The sequence below is a fragment of the Nannobrachium achirus genome, assembly GCF_963921795.1.
Source record: "Nannobrachium achirus genome assembly, chromosome: 7".
Lineage (NCBI taxonomy): Eukaryota > Metazoa > Chordata > Actinopteri > Myctophiformes > Myctophidae > Nannobrachium > Nannobrachium achirus.
In genome coordinates this window covers 60,929,721-60,953,224 of record NC_137816.1, presented here as the reverse complement: position 1 = coordinate 60,953,224, position 23,504 = coordinate 60,929,721, and the positions used below count along the sequence as shown (strand labels likewise).

The following is a 23,504-nucleotide window of genomic DNA, read 5'->3' as shown; positions in this document are numbered from 1 at the left end:
AAGGATCCAACTTCTGTCTTTGTCCGGTCAAAAACCGAGGGGTACCAAACATTTCCGGGGCTTGTCCGAGGCTTTAGTAAACTGAAACGTGGCCTACATCTGATCTGGCCTAGATATGGCCTACATCTAGGCACAAACGGCTCAAAGTTTGTTGTGTAAAATGTCCAGGGCAAAGCGTCTTCTACATCTGGCCTAGATTATGGCCTACATCTTGGCACAAATGGCTAAAGTTTGTTGTACGCCCAGGGTCAGAGCGGTATGCGCCTGGACCGCTAGGCCAGCGGGCGCCCCCAGCCTTGCACAATATTTTGTATCCTTATGTATTGTTCTATTTTTTATAACAATGTGCTAATTGAACTAAACTAGGTGTGACTAAACTAAGTTTTATTTTTTGCTTTCTTTTATACTGCTTTGTTGCCTACCCCCTTTTTTATTATCTTGTTCATTTTCACCAACCCCTTGTTGGTTTCAGTGAAGGTTTAGGCAACCATGTGTCTCCTTCCATACACAAGATGTCTTATAGCTGCTTCTTTTCACCTGACAGTGTGGAGGAGGTGGGGTTGACACCAACTGTTGCTGGACTGCCCGTGCAAAATAAATGAAACCTTTGGGCAAGTAGAGTTTGCTTTCAGTTTGCCCGACGGGCAAGTGCATTCCGTCTTCATTAAACATTATAGGCTATTTATAATTATTTAACAATGCTACCTTTTTACAACTAGCAGTTGCAGTCATTCTGTTTTTTCAAAGTGACCACCAGGGGTGTAGTTGTCCCGATTTAAAATGAAGCAAACACAGAACTGAAAGTTCCTATGATTGGCCGCTAGTTGCGCTGTTCTGGCACCAGAAGCAACATGTTCCCCATATGATTCCATTCATTTCCCCCGATTCTTGAGAGAGGGCGAGTGCCAAAGTCCGGCCGGCCATCGCGGCCGGTAGTACCTCGGACGGCCGCTAGTACATTCAGACGGCCGGTGCTATATTCGGCCAGCCGGCCGGTACATTCGGCCAGCCGGCCGGTATATTCGGCCGGCCGGCCGGTACATTCGGCCAGCCGGCCGGTATATTCGGCCGGCCGGCCGGTACATCAGGCCGGCCGGTACATCAGGCCGGCCGGTACACCTGGTTGTACGTCGTATGGAGGTCTTTTGGAGGTCTTTAGGCCGGCCAGCCGGTACATCAGGCCGGCCGGGCGGTACATCAGGCCGGCCGGCCGGTACATCAGGCCGGCCGGCCGGTACATCAGGCCGGCCGGTACAGCCGACGTACAACCCCGAAAAGACCTCCAAAAGACCTCCATATGACGTCAGAGTAGGATCCGACCCAAAAAAGACCTCCAAAAGACCTCCATACAACGTACGACCCCGAAAAGACCTCCAAAAGACCTCCATATGACGTCAGAGTAGGACCCGACCCCGAAAAGACCTCCGAAAAGACGTCCGGCCGGCCTAATGTACCGGCCGGCCGGACGAATATACCGGCTGGCCGGCCTAATATAGTTCATGGCCGGCAGAATCTACCGGCCGGACGGCCTAATGTACCGGTCGGCCGAATGTACCGGATATACCGGCCGGCCGCGGCCAACGGCCGGCCGGACTTTGGCACTCGCCCTTACTGGGATTCTTTCACTTGTGATTTTCTTACCTTAACACATGGGCTGCTAAGGTTTATAACATTTCTAGCTGTTGCTGCTGCCGCCGTTCACTCACGCTTTATTTTGAAGAGCCTCGGAAGCTTTGTGCATGTGGGTGTCCACTGACGATTGAGGAAGAAAATCCATTTGTTTACAAAAGCTCGCGAAACTAAAATCCAAACCAAGGCCGACCATCGCGGTAAAGTGTCGCCGTGAAAACAATCAGATCTCTGCTTCCCTGGCGTTCTTTTCACCTCATTCAGAGATAAAGCCCTTTTTATGTTTCAGAGTAGAATGAAAAACAATGCAACCAGCGCATGCCTTTTTTTCTCTCTCCCTCTCTCTCTCTCTGCTACGGGGTGACGTATGGACTCGGGTCATTCAGAGGGCAGGCAGCTGCACGTACAGTTAACCCTTTGTTGTCTCGTTCAGGGACGAGACAACTCCTTTTGGCATGGTGACACCTAGTGGCCTTAACTCGTTACTGAACGAGTTTGGCTCCTTATCTATCTAGGTCGTCCTCAGACGAGCCCTCCATCGTTGTTTCCAGTCATCTCGGTTCTCCATACATCTGGCCAGCTCATTGGTGTTCTGTGTCCCTACATCTTCCTTGAGTACGTCCACGTATGTTTTTGTGGGACGTCCTCGCGACCGGTGCCCATGTGTTGGCTCCCACAGTACCAATTTGCTGGCTGGAAGCTCCTGGTGTCTTTGGCAGTGTCCTGCTAGTCTCATTCTTCTGGTGGCAATTTTCTCGCTTACCTTTGGTATTCCCTCATACAGGCTCCTGTTTGTAACATGTGCACTCCTGTTGATGTTGAGTACTGCACGCAACATTCTAGTGTAGCACCCGTCTAGAGACTTCTGCAGGGTTGGCTTCAGGGTCCAGCATTCACTGCCATAGAGGAGAACAGACTCCACCGTTGCAAAGAAGAAGCTAAGTTTGATTTGGCGGGGGAGGTTAGAGTTCCATACACTGTTCATGCCGTTCAGGGCCCTCCAAGCGAGTGCCTTCCTTACTTTAAGGTCTTTCTCAGTTGAGTCGACCCATGCGCCCAGGTACTTGAAGTCCTTGACTTCCTTCAACACAGCTCCTTCTGTTGTTGTCAGAGGTGAGTGATCAGGTAGGTTATAGGTGATAACCTCAGTTTTCTTAGCATTTAGCCTGAGACCAACTTTGGCACACTCTATCTCCACCCTGTTAGATAGAGTGTTTATAAATTAACCACATGAACCCTAGCGTCCCTATTCTGGGCGGTGAAAATAGGAGGTAGGCTATACAAGCTCACAGGCACAAATAATTAACGCATCCCAAAACAACACCCAATGTTTATTAACATTGGGTGTTAATAAACATTGTCATCATTGTGATCATAGGCTTGTGAACATTCTTTTAGCTGTGTCAAGTCCTTAAATTAATCCTATTTCCTATTTCCTTGCTTGTATGTTAGTCCCTCCCATTGAGGAAATAGAGAAGAGGAGACGTCCCATTGGCCATTTCTGATGACAACATCACAGGTGATAGGCCAACTCTCAGTGGGCGGGACTAACAGACAAGGAAATAGGAAACAAGTGAAGGAAATCGGAATTATTTAAGGACTTGAGACGTGGCTGTGTGCTTTATTTTCGGCAAACTCAAGACAATGTCCCATGTATGTATCCCTGCGGTTGCACCAAGCCCCCAGAACCCTGGGTGAGCCTGAGCCCTGAGGCGCAATGGACATGGTGGCCGTTTTGAGGTACTGCAGTTGGGGCCACTAACATGAACGCGCATCTAGGCTTCTTTGTATTGACGCGCGTTCATACCGGAAACGCTCGTTCATGAATTGGAGCCCCAGCGCGTCCATGAACACAAACTATGACGAAAAATGCGTCACAGTGGCCCCACTACGTCACGGTTTTACTACCCGGAAGAAGGGGTGAAAACGCCTCATGCGCTGGGTGAGCAACTCAATGCAAGTGGACGGGTGGGGATATCTGGTGTCCTCTCTATTCTTCTTATAACTATGGGTTGCACGTGACCGTTGGCAGCCAATAGCATTCGAGATGGTACCATTTCTACCAATGAACGTTGATTTCTACAATGATGGCGGCACCCATACAACCCATACAAAGTTGGAGTGTGATTGGCTAGTTCTGGTCCATAGCCTGGCGGGATGCTTATCCCATAGCCTAGACGGAGACACATGCTCTGCAACCATAAATTGAAAAATGACAAAATACTCAATAGTAATTAAATAAGTATTTTCAATACATTTAATTGATATACTCCCCATCTCTGGTGATGGTAAGGAACTTACCCATGTGCCATCCAGACGAGTACTTTTATAGTTTTTTTTTTGACAACTTTAAACCAAGCCAGGCATCTATCTTTCCCCCCCATACACCATGTATCGCTTCCCTGAAAATAGCTGATCTACAAGCTCAGCTCGCTACACGCTCAAGATCTGCAAGCCCAACGTGTTGTTTTGGGATGCGTTAATTATTTGTGCCTGTGAGCTTGTATAGCCTACCTCCTATTTTCACCGCCCAGAATAGGGACGCTAGGGTTCATGTGGTTAATGTGGGGGAAGTTGCATGAGAAGCTTTTCAACTTATTGTGCAACTGTCAAACTTTGCAGTAGGGCTGTCACAATTATTACATAATCGTCTAATCGTGATTATTTGACATTATCGCAATTATTTTGTCATAATCGTCATAATCGTGAATGTTGAAAAATGTCAGAAATAGTGGAAATAGCAGATCTACAAGCTCACAACGCGAGCTTGTAGATCGGCTATTTCCACTATCAATGTTATTTTTTAAGTAGTAAGTTGTCAAATATGTCAGTAATTTCTTCATGGTTTAGTGTCATATCTGCCATGTGCAACTTCAAAGCCTAAAAGCCAAACAGAAATGTAATTGTCAATGACAAAAACACAATTAAATCGTTAATCGCCAATTATTTGAGTGACAATTAATCGTCATGTAAAATGTCATATCGTGACAGCCCTACTTTGCAGTGTAATGAGTTCATTCCACATTCCTTTAGGTTGGATATGATCACTCATTTACCATCAGTGATGGATACGCATCCATGCCAGGTTGATGCATGCACATTATTTCCAGTTGAAAAATCAGAACTTTTGAAGGGCCAGTTGCCATTTACGGACTCGCAGCGCCGCTGTAGTGCTCTTCAACTTTGTGCAAAATGTCCCTGTTGCAATGCCTGGGGACTGTATTATACATGCTGTTCCCCCTGTCATGCTGTTTAAATGTGTATCTGCCTCCCTCTGGTGCCTCTCAAATTAACTACACAGCCACTTGATAAATCACAGCTTTTCTCTCAGGAGCCCTTCTTTCCTCTGTAAGGACACAACCAAGGAGCTGTGTGTGTGTGTGTGTGTGTGTGTGTGTGTGTGTGTGTGTGTGTGTGTGTGTGTGTGTGTGTGTGTGTGTGTGTGTGTGTGTGTGTGTGTGTGTGTGTGTGTGTGTGTGTGTGTGTGTGTGTGTGTGTGTGTGTGTGTGTGTGTGTGACAGAGAAAAGTAAATCTACCTGCTTAGCATTCTGTTTGGAATGGTGATTTAAACATTTAGGCATGCAATATTGAGAGAGAATGCTGTATACGGCAGGGGGTTATGGAGTGGGTGTTAAGTTAAAAAAAACTTCATGGATATATATAATATTCTTTAGTTTTTGTCGCATTCAATGAACAGCAGTAGTTCCCTATGGAGACACAAAGTGTTCCCTATGGAGTCTTCTCAAATTATTGGCTGAGGAATGCAACAAAAACGAAGAAATATCCATGAATTCAAGTCTGCATAGAGTGAGTAATCGTGAGTGAGTAAAAAAAGGCATTTTGGGGATGAACTATCCCTTTAATAGAGTGACCTTGCTAATCAAAGGAATGGCCACACTCCTCCTCATAGTGACATTTATTCACGCACAAACATTCAGGCTGTGAAGCCTTCATCGAGTGAATGGCCGTGCATGTATAACGGTGACACATGAGTGCATGTGCCAAAACTTGTTCTGGGAACGAGCCTGTGGGTGAAATTGTCTGCAGTGATCTATGCAGGGCATGAGTATTCATCTCTGCCATATTCTGCAAAATTCTTATTTGATTAGGGCTGCAACTATAGATTATTTATCGTGAGTTCTATCGTTTACTTTTTGAACGAAAATGAAAAATATATTTTGTAATCGACTAAATCGATTAGTCTATGTATTTTGAATCATGAAACAATTGCAGTTCTATGTGCTCACAAATAGCATATGTACAAGCTATACAGCAATGTGGTAGCGACTAGCCTGTAGATCTATCTTCGGTATTGTTGAAAATCGATTATTCCTTTATTATCGATTCAATCAATAATTGAATCAAGCAACGGTGTCCCTAAATTAGATGGACAGTGCGCTCTTGAAAAGATAGCTTCTGGTCATGTTTTATTGGTTGATTTGGGGAAGCATGTATGGGGAAGGGTCAATTGGAGATTGCAGAAATCCACTGTAGAATAGCTGACCCCGTGCAGGTCCTTAGTTTAGAAGAAGGGATATCTATCTACAGCTACTTCTCTAAAGAGCCATGTTCTGTTAGAGAGAGAGAGATAGATAGATAGATAGATAGATAGATAGATAGATACCTTGGAGTAGGGATGGGACAATATGAAAATTCCATATCACGATTAGTGTTACCATATAAATCGTGATTTACGATATTATCGCGATAATACAAATCCATTATGCTGGGGCGGGACATTTGCCAAAAATAGCAGATCTACAAGCTCACAATGCGTTGTTATTAACGCTTTGTTATTGTTAGCTTGTAGATCGGCTATTTTTTGGCAAAGACATTTCATAGAGAGTGAGAAAAAAAAGACTATCAAGTACATATATTATAAGTAGGTCTACCTTTTACCAATTCTAGAGGGTTTAAGTGGTACCGGATCTGCAGCTCGGCAAATAAAAGGTGAATTGATGGCAGTGCATGACGAAGTCATGATAAATTAAATCTCCACATCCCTACCTTGGAGGGGGCAGAGAGAGTCCGTGAAAAAACACACTCTGTCCCCCCCCCCCCCCCCCCCATTCTCTCTTTGAGCAAAAATCGAACCTCTGTTCGAAGTGGAGCTGTGTGTGTGTGTGTGTGTGTGTGTGTGTGTGTGTGTGTGTGTGTGTGTGTGTGTGTGTGTGTGTGTGTGTGTGTGTGTGTGTGTGTGTGTGTGTGTGTGTGTGTGTGTGTTGCAGTTGATGCTCAGGGCAGGCTAGACTCAACAGCACCTCTCTGGTCACCCAGGGTTACTACATACAGGCTACATACAGACCCACAGACCCACATACCCACATACCCACCCACATACCTACACACACGGCCACGTATAGGGAGCTTGTGTTCCACACAGCTCCAAAAATACACCTCTCCGCAACCACTCTCTTCTGACTTAAAGCTAATCTGAAGACTCACCTCTGCAGACCCATAGCCCATAGCACTTACTGTAGCTCTTCCCCGTGCCTCAATGACCATACAGGCTCATTCAAAGGCTAAAAATGATCAATTTCTAGACAATGGAGAAGTTATTATTATAATATTTTTCTTGCCCACCTTGGGCAAGAACTAACAAACCAAACCACACAAACCAAACTCTGCCAAAGTGGCCCTTAATGTTTCTTCTTTTTTTTTCCTGTTTCTGTTATGATTCTGTATTTCTGTTGCCATTTAAGTTTAGTTGTGATTTAGTTTCTGTTATCTAGTCTCTGCTCTTGTTTGTCTCCTTTATTTTTTAATTTGTCTCTAGCCCCTTGGGTATTCTTTATCGCACCTGCATAATTTCACTTTTTCCCCCCCTCTTCTCTCATTCTGTTACTTATCATTAATATCACGGGAAAAAAAGAAACTAAGAAACCCCAAAACTGATATGGTTTACCCGAAATGGAAGTTGGCTTATCATTATTGTCTGGATGCCAATGGGAATGATAGATGAGATAGTGGTATATGCAGATTGTTTTAGAGAATCCAATTAGAACTGTACTGATTTTGAGTGTAAACACACTTCATCTCTCATCCATTGTTTAACATAAGCTTGGACCTCACTGAAGTGAGAATAGAATGAGCTTGCTTGTCCAGGGGCAAGAATCATTTGCCAAAATGTCTCACCAGTGCTACTTCTCCTTTATTGCATTCTCTTCGTTTGACAATTTAAGCATTTTTCATCTCATTGGCACATTAGTTAAGTTTCAAATCTGCGAGTGGGGGACATTCATTTTGTTTTAATTACATGATCAGTTATTACATTGTTGTTAAATTAAATAAAGGAGTTATTGTAATAATTTATTTAGCAGGGGGAAAAAAACATCAATAGTAGGCAACGTTTAGCTTACTGGGAAATGTATTAAACTGATATATTTTAAGCTGCAAATGGTATGGAAAAACGCTGAATATGTTTGTTTTGGAGAGTTGCCGAATAAGGCAGTCTTTTTGTAGGTTGTTTTTAATTGAATTATCAAATCTTCTGTGCCTCACATGTATTCTACTGTATACAGATTACAATCTACTCAAGCAGTATTCTGAAAGTTGGGCAATGGTACTTTGCCGGCTGTGACCCCCCAAAATAATCATGTTTGAACTGGAGACCCCCAAAATAATCATAATTGAATTGGGGGAGCTCCAAAACAATCACATTTGAACTATGGACCCACCACCCTGACAAGCACTTGGAAGGTAGGAGTTGAGGCATTACATTTAGTTTGACTCGGTTCCAAAGATAAATGTTTTGAAAATAGTCAATCTACAAGCTTGGCTATTTTCGGCTATTTTCACAAATTGCCTCTTTCTTGAATTATTTGACAGTTTGGCCAATGTTTAACCAGTTCGTATTGTATCAGTTTGACCCCCCTGGGGATCCCGACCCACAGGCTGAGAACCCCTGCCGTAGAGGTAACACCAGTCACCCTCCAGTTGGCGGCTCACAGCTGGGAAGCTCCTCTCATTGCCAGCCCTCCAGTAATTGATGTGCCTTTCCACCTTAAGGCCAACATGCTGTGCCCTTTGTGCTTGACTTCATACAGTATAAACCCATGTGTACACTACATGTGTCATACTCATTGCAATCTGGCAAGCCGTCGTCAAAGAAAGGGAGACGCCCACTCTGTCTGTCTCTAGCCATCATCTGACTCTTGTCTCGAGAGATTGTACTCATTGTAGTTTGGGTGTAGAGCTACAGTATTTTACTGCAGCATGAGTATACTCCAACGTTTCAGGCCGCCAACCCCCAAAAATACTTACACATGTATTTGAACTGGGAACCCCCCACCCCGACAAGCATTGCATTTGACTCGGCCAATTTGGAATGTGCAGATGCCCTGTATAGTAACGGTATATACACTTATACTGTATGTTGGTATCATGTTTACTGTTATGTGAGAAAACAATGTTGCACATTAAGCTAATCATCTGGGGACCCCTCTAAAATAATATGGAGACCCGCTTGGGGAACCACTGCCCTACATTGATTCATCAGCAATGGCAACCCCCAAATATCCAATATATTATAATCTTCTCTATTTACTTCATAAGAGAGAATAATAATAATACATGCAATGTACCGGTATATAGCGCTTTTCTAGATACACAAAGTGGCTTGTACACTTGTTATTACCTTATTTTGAAGCAAATTAGCTAAATGTAATATTAAAGCCCATTCAGTGGTGCCCAAAGCTGCTGTTATTGTTAACTTCAAATCAAATACCAGATTTATTATTTGCACAATATGCTACAATATTCCATTGCTTTTCTGCGGTACGGGCAAAATATAATACACTACAAATAACGTATCTGTATTTTCCCTTATGTTGGAAACTGAAAGGGACATATTTGGTGTAAGTCTTAAGCATGTGTGGATTAGGTCTGGTTAATAATGGTAACACAAAGGCACTCTGTTCTTTTAAGTCTTTATGGTGTGTGTGTGTGTGTGTGTGTGTGTGTGTGTGTGTGTGTGTGTGTGTGTGTGTGTGTGTGTGTGCGCGCGCGCGCGTGCGCGTCAGCTTGTGTATCTTTCTTGAGGGGCCATTTCCTGTCAATTCTACTCAACATATCCCCGGTTCCTTTTCCATTGTAATTCGTTTAATTAAAGTGATTTTTATTCACAGGCACATAGCTGGCCTGGCCCTGGCTATTTTCCATTAGGCATTTGAGTGGACGCGTCATTCTGTAGGAGGACCCACACTGGGGCTGTTTCCTACTATTTTCACCTCTTTCCCCAGCATTTCTTTTTGTATGTTTTGAATGTATTAATCATTGATTTTAATGTGCTGCCTTTTGACAGTGGCAGCTACCCTAGCACGTTAATTAATTCCTGCGTTCCAGACTTACAAAATGGCATTTAAAAAACAATGAGAGGTCGGCTGGTGTTTCCTCTGACCTATAAAGAGAAGGCGTCATGAAGGAAAATGTCAAAATTTGCTTTTATTTGTTCTTCCCGTGGCAGATGTTATTGCCTCCCTGTTTTATTTGATAGAGCGTGATAGAGAAATGAGGTTATTTTAGGTCTATTCATTGAAATCATTTTGCAAATACAGTTTCGTCACCTTTAATATTCTGCCCGTCTTTTTGGGAGGCCATGAAATGCAATAATGTCTCTTTTGTCGTGCGTGTTCCCTCAATGCGCCTGCTTTGCATACGGCATCTGCCAGGAACACTCTCAAAGGAACTGTGGGTCTTAAGTTGTGGATAAAGGTGCATTGCCACCAACAATAGGTAGTCTATGTTTATCCTTTGAGGTCTTAAACAACTATGTGTACAAAGATTTGCCTCCCATGAATTTGTGGCAACAGAAAAGCGGACGATTTAGATCTTAAATTAAGCATATGTTGGTGGAATTTGAATGGAGTTGGGATTTGAATGTATTTATGGGAGAGTATATTCTTTGATTTATTTATTGAGCAGACCTGAATTGTTCATCCATTTAAATGAGTGACTGGTCTCTGTGTTTGAAGAGATAAAAGCTCGCTCTCATAATCCTTATTGACACTCTGGGATGCGTAAAGGCAGCTATTGCTAAGTCCCCACAATGCCCTGCCCCATGGAAAGAGCCTCATCCCTATTCACACTGGGTTGCTTAATGCTAAAGATTTCCTGACAGATTGCTTTCAACAGATTGATTAGCACATGTTGTTAGGGAGTGAACTTCCCAAAGTGTGTGTGTGCGTGTGCGTGTGCGTGCGTGTGCGCGCGTGTGCGTGTGTGTGTGAGAGAGAGAGTTTGTGTGTGCGCGTGCGTGCGTTCGTGTGTGTACTTGTGCACGATCGTGCACTTGTGTGTTTGTCTGTGTGCAGGGTTGCGCTTAACGGTGTGTATGCACCCCAGAGAGAGAGAGAGAAAGAGAGGGAGTCATGAAGTGCTTATCGTATGCTTCAAAAAGCATTCCTTCTGAAAAAAAAAAAAAAAAGAAAACAACCACAGTTGTAACCTGATGGCATTTAGCTGGCACCCCGCAGAGCTTCAGCACAAAAACACCAACAGTGCTGACAACTGCAAAAGATAATACACAGACTCCTCTCGGCTCACCTCCATCAAAATCTAAACAGCTGTTAGGTGGGGAGTGGTACTAGAGAGAGAGAGAGGGAGAGAGGGAGAGAGAGACACACACACACACACACACACACACACACACACACACACACACACACACACAAATGTCAGATGAGCGTATGAATCTCTCCCTCCCCGTCTCTTTTCAAAGTAACATTATTCTAGCTGGGAACTGGAGTGCCGTGCACCAGAAAGAATATTTTGTCCAACTGTTTGATATGACAAGGTCCACAAAAACACTTTTGGATTTTTGAAGGCGCTGTGTAGATACAATATATTATACCACTGTCTCCAGAATGATAGGGTCACGAACCAGTAAATGAAAGCCTGAAAAGGCCCCCCTGACACTTTGTGTTTTCACGTCTCCCATTCCGCGTTCCTTTTGGAAGTGTATCACTGCGATGCTACGTCTCAAGCAGCGACGTGAGGCCTCTTGCCCCGGTCTATGGAAACACAGTAAGAGTAATCATTCGTCTGCAAACGCACTGTTTGACACATTCAATTAAGCCCTTGTGAGTTAAATGATTGGAGCCGCTTTGAAGAGAGACAGTTCCCACTGTTACCGCACCTACCAAGCCCTAAAGCTGTTTGGCCTATTCTCCTCGCCCTGCCCTCCTCCGCCTTCTCTCCGCTCTCCCCTCGCTCCTTTCTCTCCTCCCTCTTCCAGCCTCCTCCTCCTCCTCCATGTCTGGCCTCTGAAGGAGCGACGAGCGAGAAAGAGAGGGGAGAGAGAGAGAGAGAGAGAGAGAGAGAGAGAGAGAGAGATCCATCGATCAGTGGCGATCGTTGAACGCCCGCCCTCCTTGCTGCCTCCTGCCTCGCATTGTTTTTATCTCGTCTCTCAACCCTGTTGCCATGGCACTGAAGATGGCACTTCAACCCTTGTGCTTAATGATCTCTTGGATGATAGCCTACTTGTCAGGCATTCATGTCCTGTTCTAGAGAGAGAGAGAGAGAGACAGAAAGAGAGATGGGGGGGGGGTAGTTATTTAAGATTTTTAATTCCAAGATTAACTGGCGCTGCACATAGGGATTGTACGCTACTTTATTTTGAGAATAGAACAATAACTGCTACTACTACTACTTAGTAGGTTCAAATCTTACTGTCCTGTCCAAATGGACACTCGGTAGGCACTGAAAGATGGACATTTTGAAAAAGTGGCAAGCCAATTTGCATTCATTTAGCGTCGTCTTTGTTTTTCTTGAAAAAGCCATCCTTCTCTTCTGCCAGTTGGGTGCTGGATGAGGGATTACAGCTCATATAAATAGCTGCCATTGATTTGACTAAGGGACTATACTCTGTGTCATTATGAAGGCAGAAAATCCTAATTTAGAAATCAGAACAATAAAAAAAAAAAGAAGGAAGAGCTGAGCGTTAAATTCAGTTCAGTAATCCGCCATATTGCATGAAATCAGGGGTGTCACGTTACAATGCCTGGTTTTAGTCGTTTCGGTGTCGGAGACAAAGGTAGCGCCCGGAGCCGTGATGGCGGAGTGACTTGGTAAAGGGAAATGTATCATTTTATTATGCCATATCTGGCAACCTTCCTGCTGTGGCGCACCAAACGGAAGGCGGATATGTGCATGCGTGTGTGCTCTTGAAGGGAAATATAGGGTTACAAGCATGTGTGCAACCATCTCGGCTGGCGAGGCAACATGTCACGTAAAAAGAAAAGTGAATAATTTACACCTAATGCAAATGGCACATTTCTCCACGTTATATGGGGGGGAAAAAAGTCTCATATAGGTATTTCGGTGCCGTGCCACTGGCTGCGATTAGGTAAATGTACAACAACCCCCCACCCCTTTCCCTCCTTCCCCCATTTTTTTCCTTCCTTCCATTGGGTGTAGAAGCAATCGTGCCTAATCATGTATGACTTCAGGGAGATGATGCGTGCTCCAATGCCCCCTACCCCCACCCCTCAAACGCTGTTATTTAAGTATGGAATCAGGCAGCTCAGACAGTCGGAGACATTAGTGACTGCTATTGATTGAGATTCCCGGAACAGAAATAGATGTGTCCGCTCGCAACACCGGGGCTGTTCGATCAGCTCTGACCTATTATTCATGTGTGGTAAAAAAAAAAAAAAAGGAGGGGAAGGAGATGAGGAGAGTTTGATTGAACAGACGGAGGACTGTTACTTTCTTTTCTTTTCTTTGCTCTGCCAGGGTTCCTCCGTTCTATCGGGGATTCTACTTGTCACAGTGGACTTCGAATGCCGGGATGATTTAAATTGGCATTGCGTTGTGTTTACCTCGCTTGTAGATTAGAGACTGTTTATGAGATGACCTGCTAACTTTCACACTCGACTGGTACAATTCTAGGTGTTTTAGTCCCATGTGGGCAGGTTTAGTGCACAGTCGTCCCAGTGAGAGTGAACAGAAGCCATCCAAAAATAAGTTTATGATGTGCTGCTTGTGCTCTCTCTCTCTCTCTCTCTCTCTCTCTCTCTCTCTCTCTCTCTCTCTCGCGCACGCACACATTCACACGCATGCAAAAAGAGATGGGGATGAGGATTTAATCCTCTCTTACACAGAACAGAATACAATGAAATGAAAAACAGACTCTTTATCTGCTTTTATCTCCCTTCTCACCAGAAAGCCTTAAAGAATCATCATCTTCATCTCTCTCCCCACTTCCCATAATGCAATATGGTGAATGCTTCCTGTGTGTCATAAATAAGGTATTGAAAGATCCAATTGAATTAAACTAAAAGAGATCTGGGAAGAAAATGGGAAGTACTCTGCACTTTTTTTTCCTCTCACATTTTTTGACGGCGGGAATTGCTGTAAATTGACACTGAAATGGTCTGTCTCGCCTGAAGCCCTCCCTCCCGCCCCGGCTCCACACGCCCCCTCAGCGCAGGCGGATAACGTGCATATTAACAGGCTCGTGGCAAATTGTGTTGAAATGAGACAGAAATGCAGTAAATGAGATATCCATCGTCTAGTAGATAGCATTTCCCCCTCATCAGAGCGGGCTGGCTTGACTTCCTCCCCTACTGGCAGCTTGATGGGTTTATGACGTATAGCGAGGCCAATTAACTGACCTTGACCTCAATGCCCCTCGCACCGGCACAATGACGGATAAAACATATAAGAGTGAGTGTGTGTATGCTGTATGATATGTATGTTGTTTCTCATAGTGGTAGTATGCGAGTCCTAAGGCACAACGATTGCTATATCCGAAATTTTACAAAATGTTTCTAAAGCGTTGACGGTTCACAGAGTTCCTTCGTAAGGCAAGGGCGATGCTGGCTGCTAGCATCACAAATGTTTCTTTAAAGCGAGATTGACTTTGTTTCTCAATATATAAAAATTTAAGTAAGAAAGAGAACCATCTCATATAATCTCATTTTACGGAGATAATGGAGAGCAAATATCATACTGGCAGTGACCGAACAGACATGATCGACAACCTAGTTTCCAAAGAAGGAACAAAATATAAGACCTACCAAGCCATCATCAGCTCAGATAAATCTGTGATCCACTTTCCAGCTGTACACCATACTGTACATTTAGGACTAATTGAGAATAACCTGAACACGGTTCCCGTTGTCCTCATAGTAGGCTGCGTGTGGAGGTGGGAAGGTTGAGTTGTACACTAAATCTGAGCAGCGTACAGTACAGTGTCGATGTGAGGTACTCGGCATACAAAACGCACACAGCCTGGCGTACCGTACCCGCTCACACAACACATCAGAATGGGCATGGCTTCACTGATCTGAGCTCACCCACTAATAGAGGAACCTTGATTATGTCACATGCTTGCCTTTTCAGTTTTGGAGCAAAAGAAAAGCTACTACTGTCTGAGTCATGGGATTTTGTGTTGTGTATTGTCACTTTTTATTCTTTTTACCCCATGTTTTTTTTGATAATTATTTTGTGGACCCGATTTGTATACAGTTGTGTAAATGAAATTACTAACTAGCTAACTAAAAGCGTGCACACCACACTGCCGAAAGAACTCCCATTAATACCTGTGAAATGTAGGTTAGTTTGTTTCCTGGAACTTGCGTCAGTTGCTTAGTGGTTGTCAGCCCTGCTTTAGCGCTGCATTGTGGGGATTCTTTCTGTTCGACTGGCAACTGTCAGGGAGTATTTTGGTGCGTCTGGAAAAAAAAAGAGATGCCTTGAATATACATGCTATTAATAATTAACTCTGTTCTTTATTCCCCTTTGAAAGTTATTATGCAAAATTAATATTTCATACGGGTACAGGCCTTACACGACGACTCCCGCTAAGACAAAGGATAGTAATGGCACAAAGTTTGACAAGTCTGTCTGGGCTTGCCCTAAAATCATTGGCCTTCATCTTATATTTAGCATTCAAGAGACGCACATGAGATGAATCTCTATTTTTGTTCAATTTCCTATTCATGAATTCTGTTTTTCCCCCACGTGCAAAAACACAAGAAGTGTTACATTTTGAATCATCCTTCGCAGTGGTATAGGCTTTCCAGTGACACGGTGACTCTAGCAGTCATTGGCCCGTTATGAGACGAGGATCTTTGTTTTTGTTGATATTTCAGCTATATTTTTCATCAAACAACTTGACAAATCCCAGATGCACTCTTGGATCCTTGAGCCACTGGGAGGTCTCCAGGGAATGTTCGCTTGATAGCAGTTAACCCACCCCTTCTTCCGTGGTTGTTTTCTTTTTCTTGTACCAGTGATTTTTCCATACAGTTTGTCACAACAAGAATGAAACAAACTTCGAAGTGGTTACTTTTATCCACCTGGAAGGCATTTTGTTTTACAGCTCAAGCATAAGTGTTATCTGTCACTGCGATCGACCTCACTGCTGAACAGTATTCATTCCGTCTAAAAAAAATAGTGCTGTCCGAGTTAACTAAATTAATCGCAATTAACTCACCATTATGTTAATCGCGATTAATTATTTTAATCGCAATTAATCGCATATTTACAAACATTGGCTACAATATCGGCTATATTGGCTACAAGGTCCATCCCTGTTGATGTAACAAAAAACACAAAGTATAACTAGAAGCAGTGCTCTTCCGAGCACAGGTCTCCACCAGGCCACACAAATCGGCCTGTTATAGCGCCACCATGAGGCTGATTTAAAAAATGTGGGGCAGAGGTTCTGAATTAGCATCCAGGGAGTGTGTGTGCTCAGTTTGGCAGCGATCGGGCCAACGGCGCCGGAGATTAGCTGGTAACAACCAGGCCACACAAATCGGCCTGTTATAGCGCCACCATGAGGCTGATTTGAAAAATGTGGGGCAGAGGTTCTAGATTGGCATCCAGGGAGTGTGTGTGCTCAGTTTGGCAGCGATCGGGCCAACGGTGACTGAGATTAGCTGTTCACAAACTGCGAGGACGCACGGACGCACGCACGGACGGACGCACGGACGCACGGACGGACGGAGGGGAAAACATACTCTCCCTCAGCCTTCGGCTGGTGGAGACAATTAAAGCATAAAGGTGGACACAACAGAAATCATTTAGCAGATCCTTATACCCATCAGCTGCAATCTGTTTAATGCAATACCATTATGATTTGTTCAGGTTTTTAATTGATTTCGAATAAAAGATTAACATACTTTCGCATAAATCCAGCATATATTTCCACTCCCAAGTTAATAGGGCCACGAAAGACTTGAAAGATATCCCTCTAAGTTACATTGTGACCTGATAAAAGCTGATGACTTATTTGCGATTAATCGCGCGATTAACTACATAAATCATACGATTAATCGCGATTAAAATATTTAATCGTTGGACACCACTAAAAAAAAAAACATGATGAAAAATGTTCGTCGTCTACCCCTTTTCACTGACAAACTAAGTAAAAACTAAGCTGACCAAAACTAAGACTAAATATATTGACACTTTTGTCAACAAATAAAAACTAGACTAAAATGTTAGGGAGGGACTAGTGAAGAAGAGATCAAGTAGATCTACATTTTTTGGTTGCGCTCGGGTGTAACAGATCTATGCACTGTGATCGTCTGTTTTCAGCACACAACCAAGTGTAAAATCTGCCATTACGATGCCATCAAGGCCTGCCAAAACATATTTTTGACGACGAAATCAACTGTAGTTTTAGTCCAACTAAAATCTTAAGATATTTAGTCGAATAAAGGCAGACTAAAGCTACAACTTTTCAGATGACTAAATGAAACATGAGCTCATTGCTGAAAGCAAGTCGGCATGTAAAACATTGTTGCTGTGGATCAAGTGGTAAAATTAACGGCTGAGGTAGGGCTGTCACAATTATTACATAATCGTCTAATCGTGATTATTTGACATTATCGCAATTATTTTGTCATAATCGTCATAATCGTGAATGTTGAAAAATGTCCGATGCGACGCGATGTGAGCTTGTAGATCGGCTATTTCCACTATCAATGTTATTTTTTAAGTAGTAAGTTGTCAAATATGTCAGTAATGTATTTGTATATTTAGGTTATGTGTCATATCTACCATATGCAACTTCAAAGCCTAAAAGCCAAACAGAAATGTAATTATCAACGACAAATACACAATTAAATCGCCAATTATTTGAGTGACAATTAATCGTCATGTAAAATGTCATATCGTGACAGCCCTAGGCTGAGGTGTGGATATACTGGCATTGTTCTGGAACCAAGAGCACAGAGCAGAACACGTTGACGCAGTTCACAGAATGTCTTCGTAAGGGCAACGCTGCTTGCAGCTATAAGCAGCACATGCTGCACTTTCAGACAACTCTCTCCTCATATTGTCAGGGAAAACCCTGTGAGACTTCTCTGCAATGTTGTTCACGGAGGCAGTTTATCATTTACAATAATGATAATCTATTTATTTGACTAAAGCGTTGATGAAATGCTTTTTTCTCGTCGTCTAAATTAGGTTATGGGAATGTGATGGGCAAAATGATTGCCTGCTATTTGTCGTTGCCCCCATTATCCAACCTCGGGCATGGCTGCTTCAGCCCTCGCCTGTTGCTCAGGCTGATACGCCGACCCTCGATTTGGATCAGCACGGGCGATGATGATGAATGCCTGGGTGATAATCGGTTTATTTCACTTCATAATGTGATGCAATCGTACGTTTCTCAAGCTCATTTTAAGGTGTTTTGTACTGTGGCAACACACAGTACCAAGGTTTATGTCCCCTTAAACTTTGGCAGCTTAGCAGCAGGCAACAGGAGGAACAGTAGTGTGACAGATGAACAGGAAGTGGACATGTGTGCGTCATGGATATAAATAATGTATAATGTATAGATGTGAAGAAAAATGCACCTGGGGGTGCAAACACTGCCTGCACTAAACATCTCTTGTACTGCCTCGCTTTTTCATGAGATACGCCCAATATCTCTTCGTTAATCCTCTCTTTAGGCAGCCAACTGATGAATCCCTCCCAAGTTTCATGGAACTCTGGCTATCTTTTCTTGATTTTTGATATCGACCTTGATTGTGACCTTGACCGTTGAACTTTTTGACTCAAATGTTAATCATCTCTTCAAGGTAGACTATTGATCATTGCTCATGATCATTGTTTCTCAAAAGAGAGAAGCAGATCTAGTCTCTTGGAAGAGTGGAATGTTGCAGTCATGCAGCGTGAGGTTACAAATTAGACATTTCTGATGACTAAAAGAAAGAAACTGCCGGTCAATTTGGTTCCAAACAGTGAATATAGTTTTGTTCAAGCTCAAAGTCTCATAACGTCAATGAATTTGGGTGATGAAACTAAGTTAGTTTTCTTCCACTGGAAACAAATGTGTGTTTTAAATTGTGTCCGTCCGGATGGGGTGGGCGGTGCAAAATGGCATTCCATGTACCGGTATTAATTTCATTGTTTTCTCCCTAATGTTTTGCTTCTGCTACAACAAGTGATAAATATGTATGTGACCTCATCAAATGTGTATCATTAGCACATCAAAGTGGAAGCATTGTGGAAGGTGCATCAGCCAGGTCATTAATGAAGACCACAAACGGCTCTATTCCTTCCCCTGTTTTTCATGCTTACCGTCTCTCTTGTCACTCTCCCTTGCAACCTCCAAACCCCCACCTTCCCCCTTGCACCTTTCTCTCCCCTCTCACCCCTTCTCTCATTTAGTGTCTCTCTCTTTTCTTTCTGTCTGTGACTCGCTTGTGTCTCATGATATGCCACAGAGAGATACAATTATCCACTTCATTTGAGTCGTGGTGCTAATGGTTGGGCCTGGCCTCTCGGGGGGGGGGGGGGGAGAAATAGGTAGCAGTAATTGTAAATGGTGTAATGAGTGCGGAACGGCCACGGTGCGACGTGCCGCCATTACCGGCGACCTGCCGGTGACCGCCACCCCCCCTTGGTGCCGACAACAAGTGAGACAGCCCCCCACCTTCAGGGTTTAGCAGAGACAGAGGAAATATTTAGCCTCACAGGCCATTACTCCCAAGTGGTTTGGTTTTCGCTCTTTTGGCCTATTCGTGTGGCTGCCCATCACCCTCCTATTTCTAATTATTTTCTTTTTTTCTAGTGGTTTTGGTCTAGGGCTGGGATCTTCGACGTTTTTCAGGCCAAGGACCCCTTGAGAGAAAGGTGAAGCAGGGCCAGGGACCCCCACTACATATTGTATAAAATTGTGTTGCAGATTTTTCGAAATTCTGTCATAGATTTCATAGATAGCTTCATAAAAAAAAGAAAAAGAAAAAAAAAATGGTGCATTTATATAGCGCTTTTTTAATCCAAAGCGCTTTACATAGATTGTGCATTACATTCACCCATTCACACACACATTCATACACCGGTGGCGGAGGAAGCCATGCAAGGAACCAACCTACTCACCGGAGGCAATTAGGGGTTCAGAGTCTTGCCCAAGGACCCTTCGACATTAACTCAGGGGGAGCCCGGATTCGAACTGGGAACCCTTCGGGATTTATACCCTTCGTGCTCTAATACCAGTTTCTCTACCCCTGAGCTATGCCGCCCCTTAGACAGCACTGTTATCAGTGTTGGATTGGTGTTACAGTATGTGTTATGTGTATTTTCAGACATTTAACCACTCACACTGTCAATACTTAACCAATACCTGATCTTTCACACTTTTTTTCCCTCTACACCAAACCTCTTTGCCAAAAATGGCAGATCTACAAGCTCACAACACCTGGCGCTGTGTTGTGAGCTTGTACAAGTTGTAGATCTGCTATTTTTGGCTCAAGTTCTTCTCACAAAAAAAAAACAAGTGCTATCACACAAAGATTTGGCAGCCCCATGTAGTAACTCCGAGGACCCCCTGTTGAAGACCCCTGGTCTAGGGCACAAATATTAGACTGTTATTTCCTCAAGAAATAATTGTCAAATGCATACTTTCTACACAGTATGTACTACAGTGCACATTACTTCTATTAGGGCTGACCGATATGACTTCAAAACCAGAAGTCAATATCACAATTATTTTATAGTTTTTCTCGATTCTGATTAATGAAACGATTGTTAAAATACAATTTTAAATTATACAAATAGCAGATCTACAAGCTCACAATGTGCAACATCCTTACACGTGAGCTTGTGGATCTGCTATTTTCGCAATTTTTGGAAGTGGTTAATCAGATTATTATTTACTTTTTTTAATGTGGTTGGTACATAAATAAATAAATAAATAAAAACATGCTTCTCGATAATTTGGTTAGAAGTCGGTTATTGGTTCTAAACATCGGTTTCAATATATTTTCGGTTAATGGCCCAGCCCTGACATCTGTATACAGTTTTATGTTGGGGAGTAAAAGTTGATATTCAAGAATGTCAAATCATTTGTTGAAATCTGTATTTGCCGGGAAACATTTAGCTCCTCTTCCTCTGCGTCCTTCAATGTTTTTCTCACCTTTCTTCCCTCCCTTTCCCTCCTTATTTTCACCTCTTCCTGCTTCTCCTCACAGTCGCCCTCCTCGTCATCTCCACATTAGCAGCAGCTGTTTGGGGTGCTGTGCGTCGGAGGAGGAGAACAGAGCCGTGTCTCTCCTGTGGGCGATGACATCTCGGCACCTGCTCCACAGACAGGTGAGTGAGCTCGGTGACGTGCCCCAATTATCGCGAGTGACATGGCGTCAGCGAATTATCAACCCCACTCAGGGCGTCTGGAGTGCCGGGGAGCAGCAGGGAGGCCCGGTGAACCTCAGGCGCTATTAATCCACGAGACTCGCGCACGCGGGCGCACCCAGACGCAGGCAGAGGTATCCAGGCTGTTAATACCGTTGCCCAGTCTCATAGTCAAATCTGCAGTGAACCCTATAAGTCAATTTTTACACATCTGAGATGAATGAATATAGTCATGCACCACACACGCACGCACACACACACACACACACACACACACACACACACACACACACACACACACACACACACACACACACACACACACACACATACACACACACACACACACTCTTCATTTAATTTAATTTCAAACCATTATTTATGCTTGAAAGGCACTGAGGTTACCCTCATTTACGGTGACGACGAGCGAACAAAAATAAAACGGCAGCCGTAAACACACAAATACACGTATGCATGACAAGCAACCTCCTGCTGGTGTCTGGGTTGTGGGAGAGCGGTGGACCTTTAAAAAAAGAAATAATTAATAGAATGCATTTAGTTTTCTAGTTTTTGTTTTAACTCACTTCTACTCTAACCAACCCCCTCCACACACTCCATTCCAACCTCTCTCCCAATGGTAAGTGTCACTGTACTTTGTCCATGTATTCAGCCCTGGATGGCCCTACTGGATCCTTCAGGTGGCTTGACAGATTTATTTTTGTGCTGCTGCGTACTATGAATTCTCATGAATAACAATACTGTATGTCCAACTCACAGCCCCTTATAAGTACCATTTCTCTTTACCACACCATATGCATGAGTAGCTCTGAGAGATTTGGGAGAGATGACATGCATGCCATGGCAACACCTCAGCTGAAGTGAGAAGTGTTAATGCATTATTCTTCTCAACTTAACTAAAAGAAAGAGAGGGAGAAAAAAAGCCTGTCATCCCAGATAGTTGAACATGCACCGTCTAGAGTTTTTGCAATTTGTATTTAAAATAATGTTGGGGTGTACTGTATACTGTATAAGGGTGTATAGAGATACACTACGCGACGCGTCCTTGAAAAGATTTGCAAAGTGGACGATGACAGTCATGACACCCAATAAGAGCTGCACTTCCGAGGATCTGTTTGCTATGATTCACAGGGAGTGTAGTCTCGCGTAGCCAGACAACTATTCCACAATCTCTGAATGCTATATAGAGTCTGGAACAGCAGCTCCCAAACGGCGAGTAATGGAAACGGGCATTACCGTTCAAGAAAATATATTTTAAAATGTCATTTCTGCTAAGCAGCAAGCTAAACATGTTTATTATGATTTTTATTTATATAATGAAAAATGTGTGCGATGTGAGACGGAAACGGAAGTGACGAGGAGGCTTCACTTCCACTTTATCTCGCACTCATCGTTTCTATTCCGGTTTGCCAGACTGTATGCTGGGAGCATTTTGCAAATCGCGGAGGCAACAAGTCTGGCCTCGCGAGACTACAGGGAGTGTACTTTGTTTGGTGATTTTTGTCTCCGCCAGGCCGAAGGCCGTGGCCAGAGACTATTGTCTTCGCGTCTGTCTGTCCTTCCGTCTGTACAGTGTGTGTTTGTGTGTGTGTGTGTGTGTGTCTGTGTGAGCAGCTGATATCCCCCGCCGTTGGACCGCTTGCAGTGTGAAACTTTGCACGCACACTCCCTGGAGGTCAGAGCAGAACCCCTGGCCCAGGTTTTTTTTATATCGGCCTGTTATGGCAAACAGGAATTTGAGCAAATCACATTTGTTAATATTACTCTTACAGATTTGGGCCGTACATCACGTTAATCAGTTCAAATTATCTCTCTGTCCGATTTTTCATATTCCATGATTGGCGAAGATTGGCTTCCAAAGTTCAAGCTCAAATCATGAACGCAACTTGTGTTCAATTGTCATGAAACTTTGCACACACATTCCCACTAGGCCATGTAAGATCTTTTTCAAAGTTGGCCTAATGGTGGCGCTATAATAGGTGGATTCACGTTTTGGCCTATAACTCTTGAAACGTAGGTCATAGAATAAAATGTTGTTTCCCTTGGATTCCTTGGATTTGTTACATACTTTCCAAATAACATGTCTAATTTCCATTTCTACCTGACAAGTTTTCCACCATGTTGGGAGTACATGGGGGAAAACATTGGCTAAGACATTCATCTGTCTACGGAGGAAGATACAAAACCTGCTGCTCACTAATTCCAGTGTGCCGTTTTGTGATTTGCAACAGTTGGCAACACAATTAAATTAAATGCACTT

At 43.5% G+C, this 23,504-nt stretch overlaps 1 protein-coding gene across 1 annotated transcript in view; it reads left to right on the top strand.

The window, feature by feature from the left end:
• The window catches only part of ccne1 (cyclin E1), a gene marked incomplete at its 3' end in the record, with an annotated part of 76,126 nt that overhangs the window by 15,684 nt on the left and 36,938 nt on the right, over positions 1-23,504 (top strand). Inside the window, exon 11 of the mRNA XM_080730355.1 lies at positions 21,094-21,187. Within this exon, the coding sequence (XP_080586481.1) occupies positions 21,094-21,187 (94 nt within the window). The remainder of the gene's footprint in view (positions 1-21,093; positions 21,188-23,504) is intronic.